Raw genomic sequence first — 22,146 nt, 5'->3', positions numbered from 1 at the left:
ATCAAAGCTCAAGAGTGAAGTTTTTTAACCAACAAAATGTAATGCAATAATAATTACGCCTTATTGCAAGATATATATTACACCATAAATTTTGTTTCTGTTAGCCCGATGACTAAATTTCACTTGTAAACATTAGTGCTCACAACTTATTCTTATTCTTTCTTTCTTAATTAAAGAAATTTTGAGTTTGAGCCGTAAAAATGAAATTTCTTTTCTAGAAATTGTTTTACCTTCAAAGTTTTTCAATGTCGTTGGATATCAAATGACAAACACAAAAGAATTACTCTCTAAGTATTATTTCTTCATCTTAATTTCCAAATTATATAAAAACATGACTGAATAATGTCCTAGTTTATAAGATCTGGATATTGTTTTGAGATTCATCTTTTCATTATAGCTTTGTTAACATCATTTTGTCTCCCTATATATATGTGCGTGGACTTAGAAAATCATTGATTAAGATATCATGCAATGGTTCATAATTGAGCAATTTATTATATATGATATATGTCCTAAGACATGTAATTAACTCTTATGAGTGTAAAAACTATTCTCAGTATTTTAAAATACTTGTCACGATTTTCTATTTAGAGTCAAACGACATAATAATATAGCGAACATCAGAAAAGAGAGTACCCTTTATTATAAGACAGACCTCCACGTCCTTTCTTAAGAGATGGAGCAATCGTCACTCGACAGTTCGAAACTGATCAATACAAAACCATTTGATTTGTCTTTATTTACATACCCCACTGACACTAGCCTAATGTCATGTCTACTCGTCTTTAACTGGATTATTTGTACCCATCTACATGATGGAAGTCCCCTCGATCAATCGTCACTTGACAACTCATATTGATATGAGAAAATTGCAGTTTATAGTACTTTTCATACAATTTTTGAATATCTAATTTTTAATTTTAAAATTTAATTCATCTAATTTAATTTAGCTTTGAAAATTAATTAAACAAACTCTCAAAAAGTGAAACGTGACAACTATTTTAGAACCGATAGAGTGTTAAATTATTGTTCTATATAAGTTAACAACTAGGAGTAGTACAATGCTCATAACTCCACAACCTACCAAGTTTAAAAGTCATTTGAAAGAGATATAATGATTGCAATTTTTATATTCAAAAACAGTGGAAAGATGACTCTATTTCCTTTTTATCACACCTTGCATTTTTTAGTAGTAGAAAAAGTAGTGTTTTTTTTATATATATATATATTAAATAAAAAAGATGTCTCACTGCATAATTTGTGGCATGAATGGTGGTTGGAAGTTCAAATGCAAATTTATTGTCAAAATATAGGACATTTTTTCTTTCTTCAACAAGAAAAGTTAATACTACTAAGAAAGAAAATTAAATATCTTGAAAAAAAAGTCTTAAAAGTTGGAGTCATTGCCACATTGGTGATTTGTGGGTCATTGAGGCAATACTATGGGATCTATAGTACTTTTGTCCGCCAAGGTAAATAATTTTTTCGCGAGGTATAAATTTATATTTTATAAGTTATATTTCGCGTTCTTACAGAATTTATGTTGCTATGCATAAATTTGATTGTTAAGGACAAAAAAAGATCTGCTTATTTTTAAAATAAAAACTAAAAATCAATTCATTTGAAGAACGTACAAATCATGTAATTTCTTCATGATATGTTTCGCGTTACTTTCTTGTCTATCCAAATAATTAACCACTTACTTAATTTCTTTGTTTTAGGTAAAAATACATTGAGTAATAGTGTTTTGTATAAAACAACGTAGAGAGTAAAACGTGACATTTTACTAATCCCGAACAGCTTCTTAATTACTCCAAAGTTCAAACGATTTAAGATATAATATGTGAAGGGCCAAACATAACAATCATATTATCTTATAAAATGAGGAATATAAACAAATAATAGTACTGTTTATGATAAACTTTCTTTAAAAAAAAATCGTGTATTTTATGAAAACAACAAATGAGATTATATATTATTATTACAAACTTAGAGGTTGTTAAAGAGTATCCAATCCCCAAATCTTACAAAAAAAATGATTAGAAATTAACAGAAAAATTCAGTATCTTCGAAGTCACATGTGCCATGGCCGATCATTTTGGCTTTATTGTGTAACGTTTTTTTATGTGGTTTATCACTCGAACATTTTTAAAGAAATTTCTAATTTTGTCATGATTTTTTTTACTTTTTAATATAAGTTTCACTCTTCTAAATATTGCAACTTTTAAAAGCCCTGTCTCACATTTATCTCTCTTTTTTTTTTTCCATGAATAAATCTAATCACATTGGTAGAGATCACTAGTACATACTGATAAAGCTAAAAAAAATATAGAATATTAATTAATTAAGTCATAAAGTTAAAGATGACATAATTTATCTAATTAATTGTATTGCGCTAATTACGTTTCAAAAGATTGAAGTTAGATTCTTTTGAATAAAGTTATTTACAGATTAATTGTTAAACTAAAACTGGACGAACCACAATTAAACAGGCAGCTAAGTTGAAAAGGCTATTAAAAGTAATTTAAAGATTTTTTTGGTCATAATGTCTGCTAAACTAATAATTTTGAGTTAGTTAAAGTGAAAAAGTACCATTATGGAGAATATATAATTAATTATTAAGTGATAGATATTTGATTTCCATTCAGCAGGCATCACTACTGTTCTTCGTAGTATTATTAGGAGTTAGATATATAGTGAGTGGCTTTTAAATTAAAAATATATATATTGGAAATTGTCACTCAAATCATAAGGTGATATTAGTCCACAGATTGAAGAAGTGTATTAATTTAGAGAATTTTATTTACTTGAGAGATAATATTGTGTACGACTGATCATAGTGGTACGAGCAGTACGAAAATACAAATATTATATAGGTTGAGTATGAGTTCTAATACTTAGATTTTAGCTTTATTATAACAGTTGATTGTAATAGCTTAGTGGACAAGGGTGTGATGAATATACATGTTGATTGCAAGCTCAACCAAGTACCAACATATACTTTTGTTGGTAAAGATGTACACCATAGGTTAGCCCAACCCAGTCATCTAGTACTAGGGTTGACTCTTCGCAGTTCTCCCTTTAACACCAACGGTAGATAGGAATCAAACTGCACAACTAAATATATATCCGTTCCTCAAAAGTATAATTTTTTTCAAAGTTACCAAGTACACATGCACCCATTTGTTGTTGAAGTGTGATAACAGACTGCATTTGAGTCAAATGTATCTTTAATACACTTATAATCATAACAAAAAAGGAAACACCAACGATATGATGTACTTGAGAAGATCTAAATGATCTCCACTTTTACTTATAATAACAAGCATGATTGATTGTTAGTCAACAATAGGGACAAACAAATAAGTAAATACTGCAAAAGAATTCAACGATGAGATTTCTTCTTCTTTTTTGTACTGGTAAACTTCATGATTCTACTATTATATTATATATAATATAAACATAAGGCGATCGAAGTAAGAATTTTTCGACTCTTGAGAGCTAAATTTTCACATTATCCAGCAAGTGTAAGAGTGTAAGGAATCGGGAATATACAAGCACTGCATATGTTTATATGAATTCTACCAAAGGTCGAAAGCATGTGCATTCCACCTTCAACTTTACACACATTTTTCACAATGCAAACGATTGTACCGCAAATTTGGTTCTTGCTGATTGACCGAACTGAACTTGGAGCTCATCTGCCTACCTGCATATTTATTAAATACAAACCAGTAAAATCATATATCATCAACCCAAATATCTTTCGAACAGAGCACATAAATGAATTCTTTCCTATGAATCTGCAGAGAATGCCTACCTTGCTGTTAATTCTGATATTCCAAGCATCATTCTTAGGTCCATACATAGGGTCGCCGACAACATAAGAAGATGAAGGAACATAACTCTTCAATAGTGGGACTCTGTCGGGCATATAATCATCATCGCTCTCATAATAACACCTTTCCTGATGTGGTCCTAGAGCTTTGAGGATCATTGCCAATAATATAGTTAGCCCCTGCACATGGAAAGATATAGGCAAATGGTCAAATAATCAAGAATATGAGGGGGCGAAGGCTGAAAGGACTTCAACCCCCGATGTGAGATTTTACAACCACCTGAACGAATGAGATGAGCAAATTAAGCTTATATGGCACCCAAAACAAAGAAAATTTCATCAGATATTAGAAGGAGCGGAAAAGCATGCTAAAGCACTAGGGCCTATTACAAAGAAAATCCAACAGATACACATTCTGGTCTAGTAACAAATTCCAGCCACATGAATCCGCAATATTATTATCAGACAAATACATGGGAATGGCTGAAAAACATCAACTAACCTTCTTTCTCATCAACATCCAAAATCTAAGTTTTACAGTATAGAAGGCAGAAGACTGGAGAGATGCAGGATGCAGGATGCAGGATGCAGGAATGGTTTAAAAGAACAGCTCGTTAATTGTAATAATCACTTGGAACTGGTTTATCTCACTCATTTCAGACAGCGATGCGTGGGATTTAATTTGAGTAATCATATTGCCACATAACAAAAAGGAAAACGATTTATCATAGTATTGTAGTATATGAGTGTGGAAGGAGACAGACCTGCACAGTCACTACTGACAAGCCAATCCATTTACAGATATCAAAGTTATCTTTCACAAAGTGTTTGAGCTCATCGAAATTCCCTGTCGTGTCCTTGGGAAAGTCCTGATCAGGTCAAATCAAATACTAATCAATATCCAAAAGTTTACTAAAAGCTCTATATCTAAGATCAAAATATGTGGTGTGTGTTTAATTGCAGTACCTCTTGCCAGTTTCTGTTAAGGAATACATCTACCGTCACAGCTGCTTCTATCATGAGAAGTAGGAACACAAAAACCATGTACTATACCACTTAAGGAGAAACATCACTGTGTTAATGGAATAGTCACTCAATGATGCAGGATTTTAAATTACATAGCCATACACAAAACCGGGAGATGTACATATTAAGCAACTTAACTGAAGAATCTTAAAGAAAAAAGACCAGTTCTGATTTAGCACTGCCAAGTTGAATAAGGGCAATCATCTTAATCCTAATAGTTTCAAATTAGAAATCATTCCAACCTCCCATATCAAGTCTTAGAAGCAAGTCCAAGTTCTCAAACTTCCTTAGAGCAAAAGGACTAATATCAAATAAAGATATATGCTGAAAAGGTAGCGGGAACAAAGACACTTAAGCATCAAATCTAGAAAGTGAAGAAGAAAGCATGCTTGGGTAAAAGAGCATAGCACCCATGAAAAATGACAATTAATTCTAACTTCTGGCACATGGTCAATTGCAAAAGAGTCCCTCTCCTTTGCCCTTCTCAATCACAGGTGTAGAGATTATATCAACCCACAAAACGAAATAGAAATGGTAATCACAAAGAAAGTGATAATTGTTAGTTGTTCTTTTATTGAAAAATATATCAATAAACAGAACTTAAGTCACATGCAGGTAGCATTGATAGAAGTAGTAAACAAGAGTATTGTTTATTCTCATTAGTAGAGCAAGAAGATTCTGCAGTCCAAGCTAGATATAGAATCAACACAATTTCCTCCTAGAAGGTGAAGACGGTAAAAAGCATCCATTAGTCTGCTGAACTACTAGCTGATTACTACAGAGTAGGATGAAGCTTGTCCAGGCAACTTTCTCAAAACAGACTCATCTCCACCCTGACACCCGCAACCCCTCTACGAAGAAAACAACAAACTAAAGGCAGCTTAAAAGATGAAGACCATTCAACATAAATCAATTAAAAGTAAAATAATTGAAAGGATACAATATATAAGCAACAGCCATTAGCAGTCTCTGCAGCAATGTGACCCGAGCAAGTGACTATGGACAAAGTTATTCCAAGACCAAGTGTTGCGTAAATGAACCTACATTAGACAAAAGTTGTGTCACTAAATTTACAATACGAATATCCAAATTTCAAAAAAATAGAGCAAACATCTGACAGCTTATGAAACATGGGAATATCCAAATCTTGACAATTATCATTCTCAACACATTTGTATGAGTGTGTGAAATTCTACTATCAAATAAAGAAACACCATCGTTTTTTTACTGAACAAAACTAAAAAGAGAACAAAGAAAAAGAAAAGGCCTGGGTGGTTTCTACATCTACTTCCATAGGCAGTCAATTTCTTCTCATAAGTGCTTCCATCAAGCATTCTATTCATGATGCATGATACCAATATCCTCATATCTATTCATTTTAAGGTAATAAAATGATTCAAATCACAGTTGGTCCTAGATCATTGTAAAGATAGTCCAAGCAAAACAAATGGCGTGGCCTATTATCGGTACCTATACTAGTGGGACGATGCAAGCTCTTAGTATAATAGTGGAGCTTGTGCCGTTGCACGAGGTGTGTGACCCAAAGTCCACTCTGTAAGGTCTTACTGTAATGGATCCTATGAGTAATGGGATACAGAGGATTCACATAGCTGGGGTATAGTTAATTGAACATGACTCCCGGAAATGAACTTCAATAAAGCAAAAGCAAATTAACATCCCCACTCCTTTGTATCCCACGGCATCCAATAAGCAGAAAACACACAAATCAAAAGTTAGAGCAAAGTAAGGCAGCAAAAAGAACTCCAATACCCAATTTTTTTTTAAAAAGTCCTAGCTTTTGTTAAAGCAAAAAGGAGCAACAAAGATTGTCCCACTATCACGTAAAGTAACTAACTTTCATAAAGCTCAGGCACATACTGTAAGAAAGTGAAACAACATTTTACCATGGTGCAGGGGCATCAGGTCCAAAGAAAGGAGGAGGATAAGGACCCATCTGCTTATGCCAAACCCTAAACATCCAAAGAGCATACAAAATCATCGCGATTCCTACCATTCCAATAACCGAATTCACCACTTTCAACAATGACTGCATACAACTCCTCGCCATCCTCGTCATATTTGCTTTCCCCCTTTTTCAACGAAAAAACGATCGGAAATTAACAATTCAACTGAATATAATTCCTGAAAACCCTAACCCTTAATTGATGCTAATTCTTTTGTTCTTCAGGGGAATAGGGTTGTTGGAATCGGAGACGATGACGGAGTCGGAGAAATTTGAAAAAATTCAGTGATTGAATTAGTCGCCGATTACCGATTGAGCTGACGTCGTTGCCGTCTTTCACGCAATAAGCTAGGACAGTTGGCGTTCGGAGAAGAAAAAATGGAAAATCCTTATATTATTCAATTAGCTAATTGTATGATTGAGTAAATTAATTTATAAATTATTTTTTTATGGACAAATCACTTAATTACACTCCTTTACTTACCTTAATATCCATTTATCCTTATTTATTTCAAAATTTTCAAAAATCCCTTATTTACCTATGTATCCCGTGCACAACGATATGTATCCCGCTATGTGGAATGTATCAAACGCTATGTATCCCGTGCACAACGCTATGTATCCCGCTATGTGAAATGTATCAAACCTAATGTATCCCGTGCACAACGATATGTATCCCGCAAACATCATTTTTAAGGGATTTTTGGTAAATAGAAAACTAGAATGGATAAGATGTTATTTAGTACTTATAATATGTGATTTCTATAATTTATACTTTTTTTAATAGTGTGGTCAGTCTTTTGATATTACTATATATAATAAGTGGGAATAGAGAGGAGCTTGGGGTTAAGTTTCTCTATTTACAAATAGAGGAACTAAGTTTCTTTTATTGAGAGCACACTTCATTGGTCTATCACAAAGCTGACCCACCTACTTTTATACAATCCTCTTTCATTATATTTTAATTTTTCCTTTTTAAATAGTACTAAAAAATAAACTTAAAATATTACAAATCCAGTTAACTCTCAAAATTTTACGTGAACTGTACAATTAGGACGAAGGGAATAACATATATTATTTGAAAAATTACATTAAGAATACCATAAACCACAATAGTTAACAACTTACAATATTTGAAAAACATATTAATTCAAAGCTGACCCACCTACTTTTATACAATCCTCTTTCATTATATTTTAATTTTTTTCGTTTTTAAATAGTACTAAAAAATAAACTTAAAATATTACAAATCCAGTTAACTCTCGAAATTTTACGTGAACTGTACAATTAGGACGAAGGGAATAACATATATTATTTGAAAAATTACATTAAGAATACCATAAACCACAATAGTTAACAACTTACAATCTTTGAAAAACATATTAACTCTCAAAATTTCACATGTGTCACATAAATTGGGACAAATGGAGTAACATATATTATTTGAAATTATTATTAATCACAACTTAAAGTATTTAAAAATAGATAACATATATTATTTGAAAATGATGTACAAAATATTATAAATCATAATAATTAACAATTTAATGGATATTGTGCCCGTGCTTGCATTTAGAAGTGAGAATGTTTAGGAGCTTAGGGTCAGTCGGTCAATTGACCGATTTGCCATTCTTCTTCAACTTCCTCTATGAATATGAATTAGAGCAGCTTGGGATCAAATTTCAAAATTTACAATGAGAGGAACTTCCTTTAGGTACTTAGAGTCAAGTTTAGAAATTTATAAAGACGGAAACTAATCTGAAATTTAACCTTCATATACTTCTTTATCTAATTTGAAGTGTGTGTAGTGCCTTTTTCCTAACAAACTTTCACTTCTCTTTGCAAGTATCTAAAATTACTTTTCTGTACGCCTTTCACTTCACTTTCCCTAAATTTTTTAATTTAAAATTCAAACAATCTCAAATTTAAATTAACACTGATAATTTAGAAAAATGTGATTAACTTTCGAAATTTCACATGTACTACATAAATTGAGTTAAAAAGTAACATATATTATTTTAAAAATTATGTTAAGAATATTATGAATCACACATATAAATAGATAAATAAAATAACAATTATTGGGCCCGTGCTTGCACGGGCTCCATTGTATCTAGTTTTAAATATATGGTTGAATAATTGTATGAGATGGATCCTTTCACTTCAAAGTTGTATCGATCATTGATTAGGAAAGGTGATGAGATCTTAGTTGTAGTATTGTTTTTTAAAGGGAAAAATGACAAATATACCCTTAAATTATCGTAAATGGTACACAGATATCCTTCGTCATATTTTTGGGACATTGGTGCTCTTGCCGTCTAAAAACTAGAGCATATATACATGTTATATTAACGGACATACACATGTCATAATCTTATCCACATATCTGACATTTATTAAATATTGGATCGAATGATAAAATTGCGTCACGTGTCCCTATTTAGTCTTCCGTTAAAGTGAAGGGCATATATGCTCTAATTTTTGGACGGTAGGGGCACCAATGTCCCAAAAGTATGACAAAGGGTATCTATATACCATTTACGATAATTTTGGGATATATTTGTCCTTTTTCCCTTTTCTAAATAACCTTTTTTTGAGAATTTTTTTAATAGATAATTTGTACAATATAAAATGTATTTAAAATATATAATTTTTTTCAAATACATTTTATAAATAATTTTTGGGGAGCGTGGGTTGTATATTGATCTTTTATCTATCTTATATAAAATAGAAAGATTGTTTGCGACTTATCCTAGGATCAAGAAAGGTCTTTCCAACACATATTTGAGAAAAAAAGAGAGTACAAATTATGATTAAAATGCTAAAGAAAACAAAATTATTGGCAACCAAAAATAGTACTAAACAATAGTCAAAGTAAAAGAACAACAATAGTAATAAATTGAAAGATAAGATAATAATGAAATACTAACGAGAGAAGTATCAAAAACACCATTAAATTTAGCGTAAATTATTAGTTTCATTATCCTTGAACTATTGATAATCTTGAAAACACCTCTATTTAACTAACTAAACTTAGATATACCCCCGATACACTCATGATATGTCACATGACATAACAAGTGGTCTCAAACTCATGCAGGAGCATGAAGTTCTTAATAAAAATCGAGAGAAGTGTTGAAAACATCCCTAAACTTGATGAGAATTTAGGGGTGTATTTCACTAATGTTGCAAGATAGGGTGTATTTAGCTTGAGTATGTCAAGTAAATGAATGTTTTTAAGCTTGTCAATAGTTAAAATGAAACTAATAATTTGCGTCAAGTTTAAAAGTGTTTTCGATACTTCTCTATTCTAATAATGATATTCATACGGAGAAGAGGGCTATAAAAGGTGCTCTAAACTAAAAACATGTTTTCCCGTGAAGAAAGGAGAAACCATTTGGTTACCTACTAATTTACTTTCTACCCTAATTCTTTAATATATATATAAAACCATGTCCTTAGTGAGCTAAAGATAAACCATATTTTAGCTAATCACATCTCTCAATTTTTTTTCTCGATCTATCTCTACCTCTACCTCTTCTTAGACTTAACACTACCAACGGACCCTCACATCTCCTCTTTACGTGCCCAAATCATCTCAATCTCACTTCCCACATCTTGTCCACCATATAGGTGATAGGTCGTAGGCTACTCCACCTTGATATATATATCTTTGTTTCTAATCTTATCTTTCTTGGTATGCCTATACATACATCTAAGCATCCTCATTTCCGTTACTTTCATCTTCTAATTAAACGTGCGAGTTCTTGACTTGCTAACACTCTGCCTCATATAACATAATTAATCTAAGAATCACTTTATAAAACTTACAATTAAGTCTCGCTAGCAAATTAAAAATCCAAAATATTTTTTTTAGGAAGAGCAGGAAAACAACGTAATGGAATAGTCAGAGTTTGTTAATGATGAAGTTTCTCTTTGGTTCATAAAAATCCATCAAGAATCATTCTTCTGCACTTTTTTTCTTGAACTTACATTCTAAATTTATAAAATGATTGCATGTAATAAGAAGTTGCTGTGGTGTAGTGGTTATCACGTTAGTCTTACACACTAAAGGTCCCCAGTTCGATCCTGGGCAGCAACATTATGTTTTTTATTCCAATTTCAACTCATCATGCGTAACTCAAGTTGACACTTTTCTATTGAAGGTTTTATTGCAATTTCAACTCATCATGCCTAACTCGATAATAACAAGTTAACACTTTTCTATTGGACATTCAAAGTGTTTTTTTTTCCCCTTAACAAAAGTGATTCCGTATCTAAGAAGACTCAAACCCGAGACTTTAATTAAGGATGAATAAATAATTATCACTCTGCCACAATCCTTAGTGCTCCTTCAAAGTGTTGCAAGGCAAGGAAAAGCCTATGTTTCTCATTTGGCATAATACATAAAAAAACATGTAATTTAACTTGATTTCATATGATATTTATGCCTCCTCATTTTAAGTGTGCATAAATAGATATTTAAATTTATATACAATTAAATTGGCCTTCTCATTTTAAGTATACATAAATATACATTTAAATTTGAACAGGTAAATATGTCGTTGCTCAATTCTTATTTTACCTAACTTGTTTTTGGCATTTTAGCACTTAAGATATATATTATTGGGTTATTGAATACTTTTGTTCAAATATCTAAGTATGCAATAACCCGAGAACGACAAGTATTTGACACCCATTCTTCGGCCTAAGCCAGACACCGCAAATCTCTACCCTCACACTGAGCTCAAAGTGTTGCCGGAAGTCGAATTAGAGAAATATGAACGGGTTACTTGTCCGTGGACCTGCAATTTGTCTTTCATCTCTGAAATTTACTCAAGATTTTCACAATCATTTGTACCCTTCTAAGTTCTTCCGATCAACCGCTTATCCCAAATGCAATTGCATAAAAAACAAGGACCCCCAGGTACTTTCTCTTTCACCACTCCCCTTTTCCCCCGTATTTTGGCATTGTTAATATAATTATAAATATTGCAAAAGAAAATTGATAGAAATGAAAGATTGGTATAAGCAGAGAACTATGGGTTTCTGTCTTTCACTATAATAATCTGCACATTTTTCGTTAATTTGACTAATTTTAAAGCTAAATTGGATTAATCCAGCTCGATATTTTAAAGGGAAAAGGTCTGAAAAATACTCTAACTTTGATTGAAATTGTTGTTACAATTACCAAACTTTATGGAGTACCTGCACTATTTAATAGTGTATTTTAAAGGTATATATGTGTCCACGTGGAAATCATAAATATTGCATAATTATAAATAGTGCAGGGGTAAAAGGTCATTTTCAAAGTTTGGTATCGTTACATCAATTTCAATCAAAGTTCGAATATGTTTCAGATCTTTTTCCCTATTTTAAAAGTAAAAAAAAATTAGATGATCGATGTCAATAGGATGAAAATATACGTTTTAAAATGTTGGTCCAAAGGGCTAGGTAAAACTAGATGTAGGGAGTAGTTAATAAATTAAGATTTCTATGTAATATTTTGGGTTATTTTTTATTCTTGATGTATCATGTATCAAAGACAAGGTAAAGCCCAATAAATAATGAAAATGTCGAAAGGCAATTTCTCGAATTTTTTATTGATGTGTAGGGTGTTGAATTTGAAATCTAGTAGCTTAGATGAAATAGTAGTGAAAACAAGTGGAGTAGAGGCGAATCCAGGATTCAGAGTCAAAGTTATTTTTTTTAAAAAAAATATACGTTCTTTTTGCACGTATTTATGTGGTATAAGCTGAAAGCAATAGGTTCAGTTGAATCCACCGAAAACAGCTAAATCTGCCTCAGAAATGGAGGGGGAGGGAGTACATACGGGGAGATGAAAAAGGTTGTTACTAGTTAGTTTGGAGCTCTGCAGCTGCATAGCTGCTATGGAACTTGTTTTAAGACCATTATACCTTTAATGACAAGTTTGATGTAGCTTCCCAAAACTTGAACAATTTGACATGTTATTGTTAGTCATTGTTGAGTTAAAGGGCTGGACCAGACTCTATTCCTACATAAAAGCGGGCTACTCTGGGGGTCCTAACTTCCTATGGAGAGTTTGTACCAAACACTTCGGCCTAAAGGGAATGAGCAGCAATGATATGAGAAGATGAGGTGCCTTGGCCAGCCCAATTTAAGAAGAAACTGCATCCAGGATGTTCCAGGTGTGCTTTGAGCTCCCTCATTTCATAAATTGAAGCAAAGATTTAGGATTTTCTCTGATGCTACACAGGAACAAATAAAATGAGTGAGGACAGACTATGGATCACATTGCTGCGATTTTTTGTCCAAACAATAGGTAATTTGAAGTAAATACCGTCTTGGAAATTGGAACTCTGGAAGCAGAAGGCGAATTTTCATAACAGATGATATGGAGTTATCATTGATTCACCCTGGCAAATTATTTGATGCACACAGGTTATAAATAGATCAAAACTCCAAAAGGACAATAAACCCAAGCAAGTAGCTAAAGTCTTAAAGCCATGAGATAATCATGTTTGAACTAAATATGGTCCCAAAAGGAAAGGGCTAGTGTTTGAGGCACGGGAGAAAAGAGGTCTCAGGTGTTAATCCTAGTTACAACACTTGATATCAATCCATCTTCTCTCTTTGGTGGACGGGATCACCCTGGAAACCCTGTGCTTGTGGGCTGGATAGTCTGCCAGGTGGTTAATCGAGGCATGAGCAAAATAATCCAGGAACCATCCATATCAATTGGTCGAGAGACTTAACCTGCAGGAAATATGTTAAGCAGATAGATGGGTCCTCAGTACTCCATGATGTGGACATAGGATGTTTTGAGCTTTTCAGTTATTCAGTGTATTAATAGATTCTGTCGCGTAACTAATAAATTGAATCAAGTTGAGAAAGCAAGCACCAATGTGTGGGGTAACGTGGTTCAAAACCCAGTCGAACTTTCTTGGAAATAGTTACTTATATTTATAAGATCAAACTAGTTCCACTGATTAATCAACATGGAAATGGATAGTCATGAAATGGTTGGTGATAAAGCGAGCTTGTACTCAGTTTTCTATTCCAAAATTTGTGCAATATTTTCATTCAGAAATATAAGTGAACATTTTTTCAACTTAATAGGGATTCTCTGTCCTTAAATCAGATACTCCTTGTGATAGGGGAAGTTTGTGGAGCAGCATGGCTTTCTACCTGTTCAGTGTGCATGTTCCTTTAAGTTTTGGAGGCTTGTCTGCCGTTACCAGCATATTGCATTGTTCAGCACTTGATCCACAGACCGAGGTGAGTAAGATTTCTATGTAACATTATAAACTGTTATTATTCTATTGCTGTGAGCTGGTTTGATGAATTGTGATTAAGTTCAAGAGATATACACATAATTTCTCGTGTTCTCTGTTGCTTCTTGGGACTCGCTCAAAGTAAAAAATCAGGCATCTTTCATTTCCTTGTTGAGCACAGAAGTTCTTACTCTTAAAAATTAGACCATTAAACCAGATTTGTGGAACTCAAAAGGGAAATATATCGTTTGAAACGTCTGAACTTTTTCTCAACTAGAAAATAGTCGGTTAACTTGTGATTTTAGTCAATTTGATGGTACCGTTGCTTGTTTTCCACCACAGGCATTATCCTTAGTTGTACTTCAGATGTTAGAGCTTATTGTGGTTCTGCTTCTTTTAAGATGTACCGGTAATCCCCAATACAAGCTTCGTGATTTCTTTCAAGGGAAGCAATCAACCAGAGAAAGGAACTGGTTACTTGCGTCAGCTCTTGGCTTTGTGTTCTTGGTTGTTTTAGTTTTCGTAACATCAATTATCGCTGACACGTTGGTTGGTACTAAGGTAAGTTGTTTTCAATTCCTTTTTCAGTTGCATTATCAATTTGATTGTTGAAACGTTTAGTGCATTTGTAGCTGAAACATATGTTTTAGCTTAGAAGTATGCAAAACTAAAGCACTAGACAAGTTAGTTGATTTTGAGTGTGTATGTAATTGATCGAGTTATTTGCATTTTAAACTTGTTCAATCCAGAAGTATCGTGGGAGATAAAGCAAATGTGCATTTACAGATGCATTTTCTCGTTAATCTTCATCATACTGTCTCGCTATATGGTGTGAGAAAGTGAATATTATTTCATGAACTTTGCAGGAAGTTAACAATCCAATCTTGAAGGAAATTCTTTCGAGTGGTCCAATATCGATAACATCATGTATTCTAGTCTACTGTGTCATCACCCCGTTGCTAGAAGAAATCGTCTACAGAGGTGTCTTCTTAACCGCGCTTTCCTCCACAATGAAATGGCAGGAAGCAGTGACTGTTAGTTCAGTAGTTTTTAGTGCAGCTCACTTCTCTGCTGAAAATTTCATACAATTATTCATCATAGGTTTAATCCTTGCATGCTCTTATTGCTGGAGTGGAAACTTAAAGTCTTGTATTGTAATTCATTCATTATACAATGCTTTAACCTTACTAATAACATATACATCATGAATTGTTGATGATGAATATCTCTTCTTGAACTGTTATTTTTCCGTAATAGTGCATTCATTCTCTCAAAATTTTGGATACGCGTATGAACTCACACCTAATTATTATTATGTGGGAGAACATGGAAATAATATGATTATGTCAAAGGGAAGTTTGTTATTGAGCATTTGCCAGGTGAGATTTGATTCAAAAGGAGTCATTACTCTTTAAAGTTTAAAATCCTTTTAAGAAATTTGTCTACACTTTTAATGCGTTGAAGCTGTCAATGGAATATACTAGAAGAAAGAAGGCCCACTTCCCACCCGTTGCTTCAAGAAACATTACTTTTTAAAGAAAAAAAACAGTCCAACTTTATTTAGTACGCATTAGGATTAAACGTTTATCATTATATCAAAAGATATAATTGATAAAAAAGATGTAATTTCATTTTTTGACTAAGTTCATTAGGCAAGTGTTATGTTTGATCATGAATCCGATAATTTGGACCATCCAGCCCCCTCGTGAGCCTTGCCATAGGCTGATGTTGACATTACCCAACAATTCCCCTCCCAACACCTACCTCATATGTATCATGTTGCTCTTCGGAATCAAATTCAGAATTTTATCTCTGATACCACTTGTTAGGATCAAACGCTTATTAGTATGTCAAAAGCTATAACTGATAACAAAAGCGTCATGTTCAATCATGACTTTGATCCGGACCACCTAGCCTTCTTATGAGCTTTGCCATAAACATAAGTTACTTTTAATTTTATTTTTTTCAAAAAAAAATATCTATGACCTTTTTTTATATATATAAAAGAGTTGAGTTAAACATGAAAGATTTTTATTCTTATACATAAATTTTTATTTATTTTTTCATTTAATTTATAAGTAACCATAAATTTCATTTTCTAATAAATATGTGCAAGCTGTATAGAAATGGACATGCATTCATATTTAGCTGGTTCAAATGTAAACAACATGTCTCGCAAGTCGTTGGTTTATGCTGCCATGAAAAAGATTTTCTGTCTGAAAGACTTTTTGTTCAAATTTATTTCATCGGTGGTCCCTAAGAGGTCCACACAGCGCTCAATGACCACAGTTTCCGCTAAACGTATTCAAATATGCCAAGCAACAACATTGACAACTGTTCTCCCTTTATTCGCATTCGATATTTATAAAATTTTATTATAAAAATAGTATCTGTAGAGATAAATTAAAGTATTTAGATGTGCAATTTCAAAATTAGAGCAGTTAGTTACTAATTATTTTTTCTGTTCAATAATAGTCGTCTATTATATATCTATATTACCCTTTAAATATATTAAATCAAATATTTTGGGAAATATATTAGATGTTGAATACATCAAGAGTAAAATAGACGTAAAAAAGATAAATTATTTCTTAATTTTTCAAATTGAACAAGTATTATTAAATAATTATTTTTAATATTGTGAACAAGTAAAGATGGACGAAGAAAGAATCCAGGCCCCTCTGGAACAGCGCAACGTGTATATCTATTTGATGCGTTGGATTCCACTAAGCCCAAAATTTTCTTTTATATAAACGTTGTTGTCTTGCACATTTTGCTTTGAGACCAATAGAAGCTTACATACATTCTTGAAATTTTCTTTTTTATTCTCTCTTTAGAAACACTTTGAAAGGGAAAAAATGGGTGGGTTTGAGAAACAAGTTAAAGAAAGAGCAAAAGAGTTGACGACCCTTTTCAAGAAGGGTGTGAAAGTTGTTGGAGAATCTTGCAAGAAGGGTTGGCACAAGGTCAGACACATGAGGAGTTGATTTTATTTTTTTTTAAAAAAATTAGATGAAAAAGATTTATTCTTTGTTTTTTATTATCATTTTGTGATTTTGAGGGGTTTTGGAATTTGGGTTTGGGATAGAGTTGGTTTTTGAGATTTGTAGTTAATTTGGGTGTTGAATTGTAAACATTTCTATTTTGTAATATCTTTTTTGGTAGGGTTTGTAATTGTTTTGAATTTGTGCTATTGGAAGTGCTACCTTGGTATTAATCTATCTATTCCGGGGTTCTATTGAATCGTTTGCTTGCTGTGAGGTATATATAAAATATAATAATCTGAAGATAAAATGTGAATTATTTTATTTTATATTTGATAGGAGGTATTAGGTAGTTTTTAGATTATTTATTTCATTATTTTTGTCCTAGTAATGAGATAAGTTTTCTCATATACAAAATTCGATCATCATCACTCCTAAATAAAAGAATCACGTTGATAAAAAACACAGGCACAATAATTAAGTGTAGTTTATTAAACTTGTGTCTTTTGTTCTTTAAATTATTTTATTCTAATGCCTACTGAAATTGAGCTCGAAAGGTAAAAACATAGGAACATTAATTTAAGTCTAGTTTAGTAAAATAATGGGACATGCCGGTTTAGATTCTAGTGAATTTTATAATTTTATTTTATCTTAGACAATATTAAAGATTGCAAAAAAAAAAAAAAGTATAAATATAAACTCAACACTATGAGGTTTAACAATTTTACTCTCAAGTAGTATACGACTGCCCCGCCCTACGTACCCCTACCATTATTTTTTTTTTAAAACCTATTTCCTAACTGAAATATTTCAGGACTTTGATCCAAACTTTCTAAATCTAAATATTAATATATAAAATGTTTACAACATTATCCAAGGTAATGTATTGAAAATAATGGCCAAGATTACATCAACTTGAAGTAATCCTTACTATTATAAATAATATTATTAATATGTGAAATAGAAGATATAATATTTAAAATGTACTACAATTAAAAAAACAAGTATCAAAAGTTTAAAAAACTCCAAAAACAAAAAGTTGCAATCAAATATGTGACACCAAGAAAAAGAAAATGACAATTGCAAAATTATGATTATGGGAAACATCATACTTATCTACCCACTCACACCACAATATATTTTAGATATACCCAAAATTTGATAAAGCTCTGAATCAGATGGTTGATAGTTCAAATCAATAAGAAAATTTTCTATACCCAATATAAATGTAATTTTTTTTTTTCATTTTGAAAAAAATAATATTCTCAAGAGGTTCAGAATTTATATTAACAATATTTCTATTATAAATTATTTACACTTTCCAAGATTTTTATATGGCTACAATTCTATATATATATATATATATATTGGCAATTAACTGTTATTTATTTGTATCCAAGTATTTGTATAAAATCAGACCTAACCAATAATGTAAAAAATATATAGAATAGTTTTAAAGAGTTTTCCTGTTATGCTTTAACATATATGCACTAATTGGTTTTTATGATATGTATCAAAACTTACCACTGCTGTAAAGCAAGCCTTTTTTTGAAGGCTTGTGGATGTCTTGGACTTGCTAAGTTGTTGAACCCAATACCATTAATTCTTGTGTACATGGTAGTAGGGATGACAATGTTTTAAGTTTTGTGGGACGGATGTGGATTTAAGATTATGCAGGGCAAGCTAGAATAACTTTTTAAGAGTTGATGCAGGGTGCAAGTCTATATGAATTTTACACGGATTTAAACAAAACAAAAGCTAAAAAAATTTCGACTCCAATTATATATTGATGAACATTGAATGTTACTATTGTGGATAGAGTTGAAATATAAGTTCAACTTCAATTCAAGCCTCAACCCATCCTGCCCCATTGCCATCCATGCATGTAGAATGGTTCTCTTTTATCCCAGCTAACGTAATATCTTCAGCCAAACCTCCTTAGAATAGTATGACAACATACTTGAAACAGGCTACATTGTGATCAATAAGCCTGGATGCCAAACAACACTGATCTAATCAACTCTATTCTGTCTAGCCATCCAGCATATGATTCTGGCACTAATTTTGTCCGCCAAAGATTGACACCGATCAATAGTGAGTCTTTTAGTGGAAAATGACACATCTATGGTATACTTTGAAAGATACTTCACCCACATCATAGTCGAGTATAGCGATATGGCTGCTTCTTTAGTAGAGTTGTTCACTCCACAAAAGTAAACTCGACTCTTAAGAATGTCAGCTTTAGTAGAGTTGTTCACTCTACCAAATCGTTTCTATTTTTTTTTCACATCTTCATAATTTGGCTGTGTTTATCTGGAAGAAATTTGCGACTGCAGCATCTATGTTACAAAGTACAGCTAAGTATTACACATCTCAGAGCAAGCTATTGAATGAAATCGGCCTTTTGATTACTAATAAGCCCACAACATGTAACAATGACAGTGAATATCCACCTCTCCTAACCGACATCACGCCAGAAAAAATATAAATACACAGAGAAAAAGTATCACAACAAGAAAAATTTTGATCATGAGAGACCTGTTTGATGATATTCGATTTAAGTACTTCAACAAAGCACCTTGTGCACCTTCAACATTTGTTAATGACTCATCTATGTTATCGTCAATTCTTATAGCAAGCTCACCTTGTTGTGCAACCATCGTAGCTAGATGTGTGAATATTCCGCCCAATTCTGAAATAGTCGATTCAACATTTTGAAGAGCAGTTGCCCTACTCTGAGAGTAACTTTCTTGTCTCGGAGCCACTTGATCTTGTAACATGGACATTTCCATTTCGTTAGACGATGGATTGTCTGAAGCCAATCTCCGTCTTAATTGATTGCTGCCCTGAACATCATTTCCACCACTTCCTGATGTAGGAATTGACCATGGAGGTGGCTCTGCTAAGGTTTTTGGAGGTTGTTTCAAAGGATTTTCTCTAGAGAGATTTGTAGAAAATATTTGTTTTCGATCTTCGTGAGCTTTCATGTTCTTTGTCCTTATAGTAAGTGCCTCCTGGAATGATTTTGTAGCTGCCATAAGTCTCGTCTTCAGATCATCACAAATCGCAGTACAATGAACAATTGTATCTTTCGAATGAGTTCCATCAGCTACATCCATGTCTTGAAGGGCTTGTAAATCAGAAACACCGACATTGAGTGATGTGATATCATTCTTTATGAAAGTTGTCAATTCCTGAATTTCCTTGCTTGGATCGTCAAAAATGGAAGATCGTTTTGCCAATTTAGCAAGCCTATCGATTTTCTGAAAGGTTTGATGGATCGTCAACCCGATTCTCGAAGCCTTCTTGTTGAATTCAGATCGATCTGGAGTTGGTAGTAGTTTTGTGGTAGAAGAAGCAAAATTCTGTTGTGATTCATGATCTGATCCGGTATTTGCTGCGATCTTCTTCAATGTTTTGGACAAAGACGCGAACTCGGAAGTTCGATCTCGATACGTCCAAGCTCCAGAAGACGCCATTGGTAAATGGGAAAAAAAAGTTGCAAGGTTTGTTGTGGCGACTCAAATAATACAGGGGAATTATCTGTGTTTCTTGTTAACTCTCTGTCTGTGCTTAGTCTTCTGCATTTAGTTATAGTTTCCTCATGTTTTGGTGGCTAGAAACGAGGGTGACTTATTAAAATTAGATGTAAAAACTATAAAGACCAAATTTTAGTTTGAGACATTTTTGGTATAAAATTTACAAAATGATGATAGTTTAAAGATATAAGTATCAAAAACACATTTGACCTATTTTTTTTATTTTTTTTAGTTTCAACTTAAATGGGGAAAATAACAATTAAACCTCCAAACTATTGGAAATGGTATACGGATGATACCTTCCATTATACTTTTGGGACATTGGCATTCATGTCATTCAAAAACTAGAGCATATATGCCTTTCAATATAACGGAAGATCAAATAGGGACACGTGGTGCAATCTAAAATGTTACCCATAAAGTTGACATTGTCCAATTTTTGACACAATTAGAGTAGTTCACTATGAAAAAGTACATCAACTTTATGGTCCTTCAAATTTTACCGAAATCTGGAAGTAAATTTTTCACTCTTGACCCTTCAAACGTAATTTTAAATAGATTACGAACAAATATTAGTATTGTTCTGGTTCTATGACTCTGTATTATGGTAAAAGAGTCAAGAAACCACTTCTTAGTCATCTTCAATAAGACATAAGGTCTTGCTTATTGGAAAATAAAATGAATAAAAAAACAAAAGAACTTTAGATGAATATCATGAGTCATGTTTACAGAAGGTTATTTATATTAGTGCTGACTTCTCTATATATACTTAGTAAAGAAAGCCCGGGCGCTGCCCGGGCCCAACATTAATAAAGTTATATTGTTACTCTCTCCGTCCCATATTAAATGAGAATCTTACTAAAAAAAAATTTTTCATATTATTTGAGCACTTATTAAATTAGGATAGAATTAATTAATTCTTTTCCATTTTACCCTACAATTAATATGACCATTCCTATATTGTATGTGTATTTTTTGTAACTCATTTCAATGTGCATTGATATAAACAAAGGGTAAAATGGTGAAGTCTTCCAATGTATTAATGATTTCTTAATCACCGTGTAAAGTTGGAAGTGCCCATCTAATATGGGACGGAGAGAGTATAGTTTATGTATTGTTATAAAATTAGTAAAGATTGTTATAATATATTTTGCTCATAAGTGAGCTAATATAAAAACTTATTTGTCATTTGTCTTTTTAATTTCAATTTCAAATAGCAAATAAATGTACCGATAAGATTGAGGGTAGAAATGAAATATATCTTTCTAAATTTAAGTAAAAATAAACAGAGTAGAAGTAACATTAGGGTTATCGATAGGACGATTCATTCGGTTATTTTTAAAAAAATTATATCATTCAATTTTTCGGCTATTTTATAATGTATAACCAAAATTAAAATTTTAAAATCATCCCAATCCTAATTTATGTGACACAAGCAGTACAAAAATTAGTCTTTTTTTTGTTGTCTTGTAAATATTTTAAGTTATTATTTATTGTAAAATATAGTACTTTTTTTTTAAGTTTTTAATAACATATGTTA

At 32.2% G+C, this 22,146-nt stretch overlaps 3 protein-coding genes and 1 non-coding gene across 4 annotated transcripts; 2 read left to right on the top strand and 2 right to left on the bottom strand.

The window, feature by feature from the left end:
- Positions 1-3,312: 3,312 nt before the first annotated feature.
- On the bottom strand, positions 3,313-7,262 carry LOC125817623 (tetraspanin-19). Its single transcript, XM_049497180.1, has 6 exons — positions 6,769-7,262; positions 5,805-5,904; positions 4,805-4,885; positions 4,603-4,707; positions 3,821-4,018; positions 3,313-3,709 (listed from the first exon to the last, which is right to left on the bottom strand). Exons 1-6 carry the CDS (start codon positions 6,939-6,941, stop codon positions 3,698-3,700), a joined length of 669 nt encoding a protein of 222 aa, XP_049353137.1. The 5' UTR covers positions 6,942-7,262; the 3' UTR covers positions 3,313-3,697.
- Positions 7,263-10,856: 3,594 nt separating this feature from the next.
- TRNAV-UAC (transfer RNA valine (anticodon UAC)) lies at positions 10,857-10,929 on the top strand. The gene has a single exon. It is a non-coding gene; the product is annotated as a tRNA-Val (tRNA).
- A 2,908-nt stretch (positions 10,930-13,837) lies between these two features.
- On the top strand, positions 13,838-15,300 carry LOC125817624 (uncharacterized). The gene is made up of 3 exons (XM_049497181.1): positions 13,838-14,087; positions 14,426-14,644; positions 14,950-15,300. The coding sequence occupies exons 1-3, from the start codon at positions 13,986-13,988 to the stop codon at positions 15,289-15,291; spliced, it is 663 nt and encodes a 220-aa protein (XP_049353138.1). The 5' UTR covers positions 13,838-13,985; the 3' UTR covers positions 15,292-15,300.
- Positions 15,301-19,468: 4,168 nt separating this feature from the next.
- Positions 19,469-20,615, bottom strand: LOC125817620 (syntaxin-31). The gene has a single exon (XM_049497176.1). The coding sequence runs from the start codon at positions 20,544-20,546 to the stop codon at positions 19,536-19,538; it is 1,011 nt and encodes a 336-aa protein (XP_049353133.1). The 5' UTR covers positions 20,547-20,615; the 3' UTR covers positions 19,469-19,535.
- Between the last annotated feature and the right edge of the window lie 1,531 nt (positions 20,616-22,146).

Source organism: Solanum verrucosum, unplaced genomic scaffold (assembly GCF_900185275.1).
Source record: "Solanum verrucosum unplaced genomic scaffold, falcon-dt-bn FXZP01000280.1, whole genome shotgun sequence".
Lineage (NCBI taxonomy): Eukaryota > Viridiplantae > Streptophyta > Magnoliopsida > Solanales > Solanaceae > Solanum > Solanum verrucosum.
This window is presented reverse-complemented; position numbering and strand designations above follow the sequence as displayed.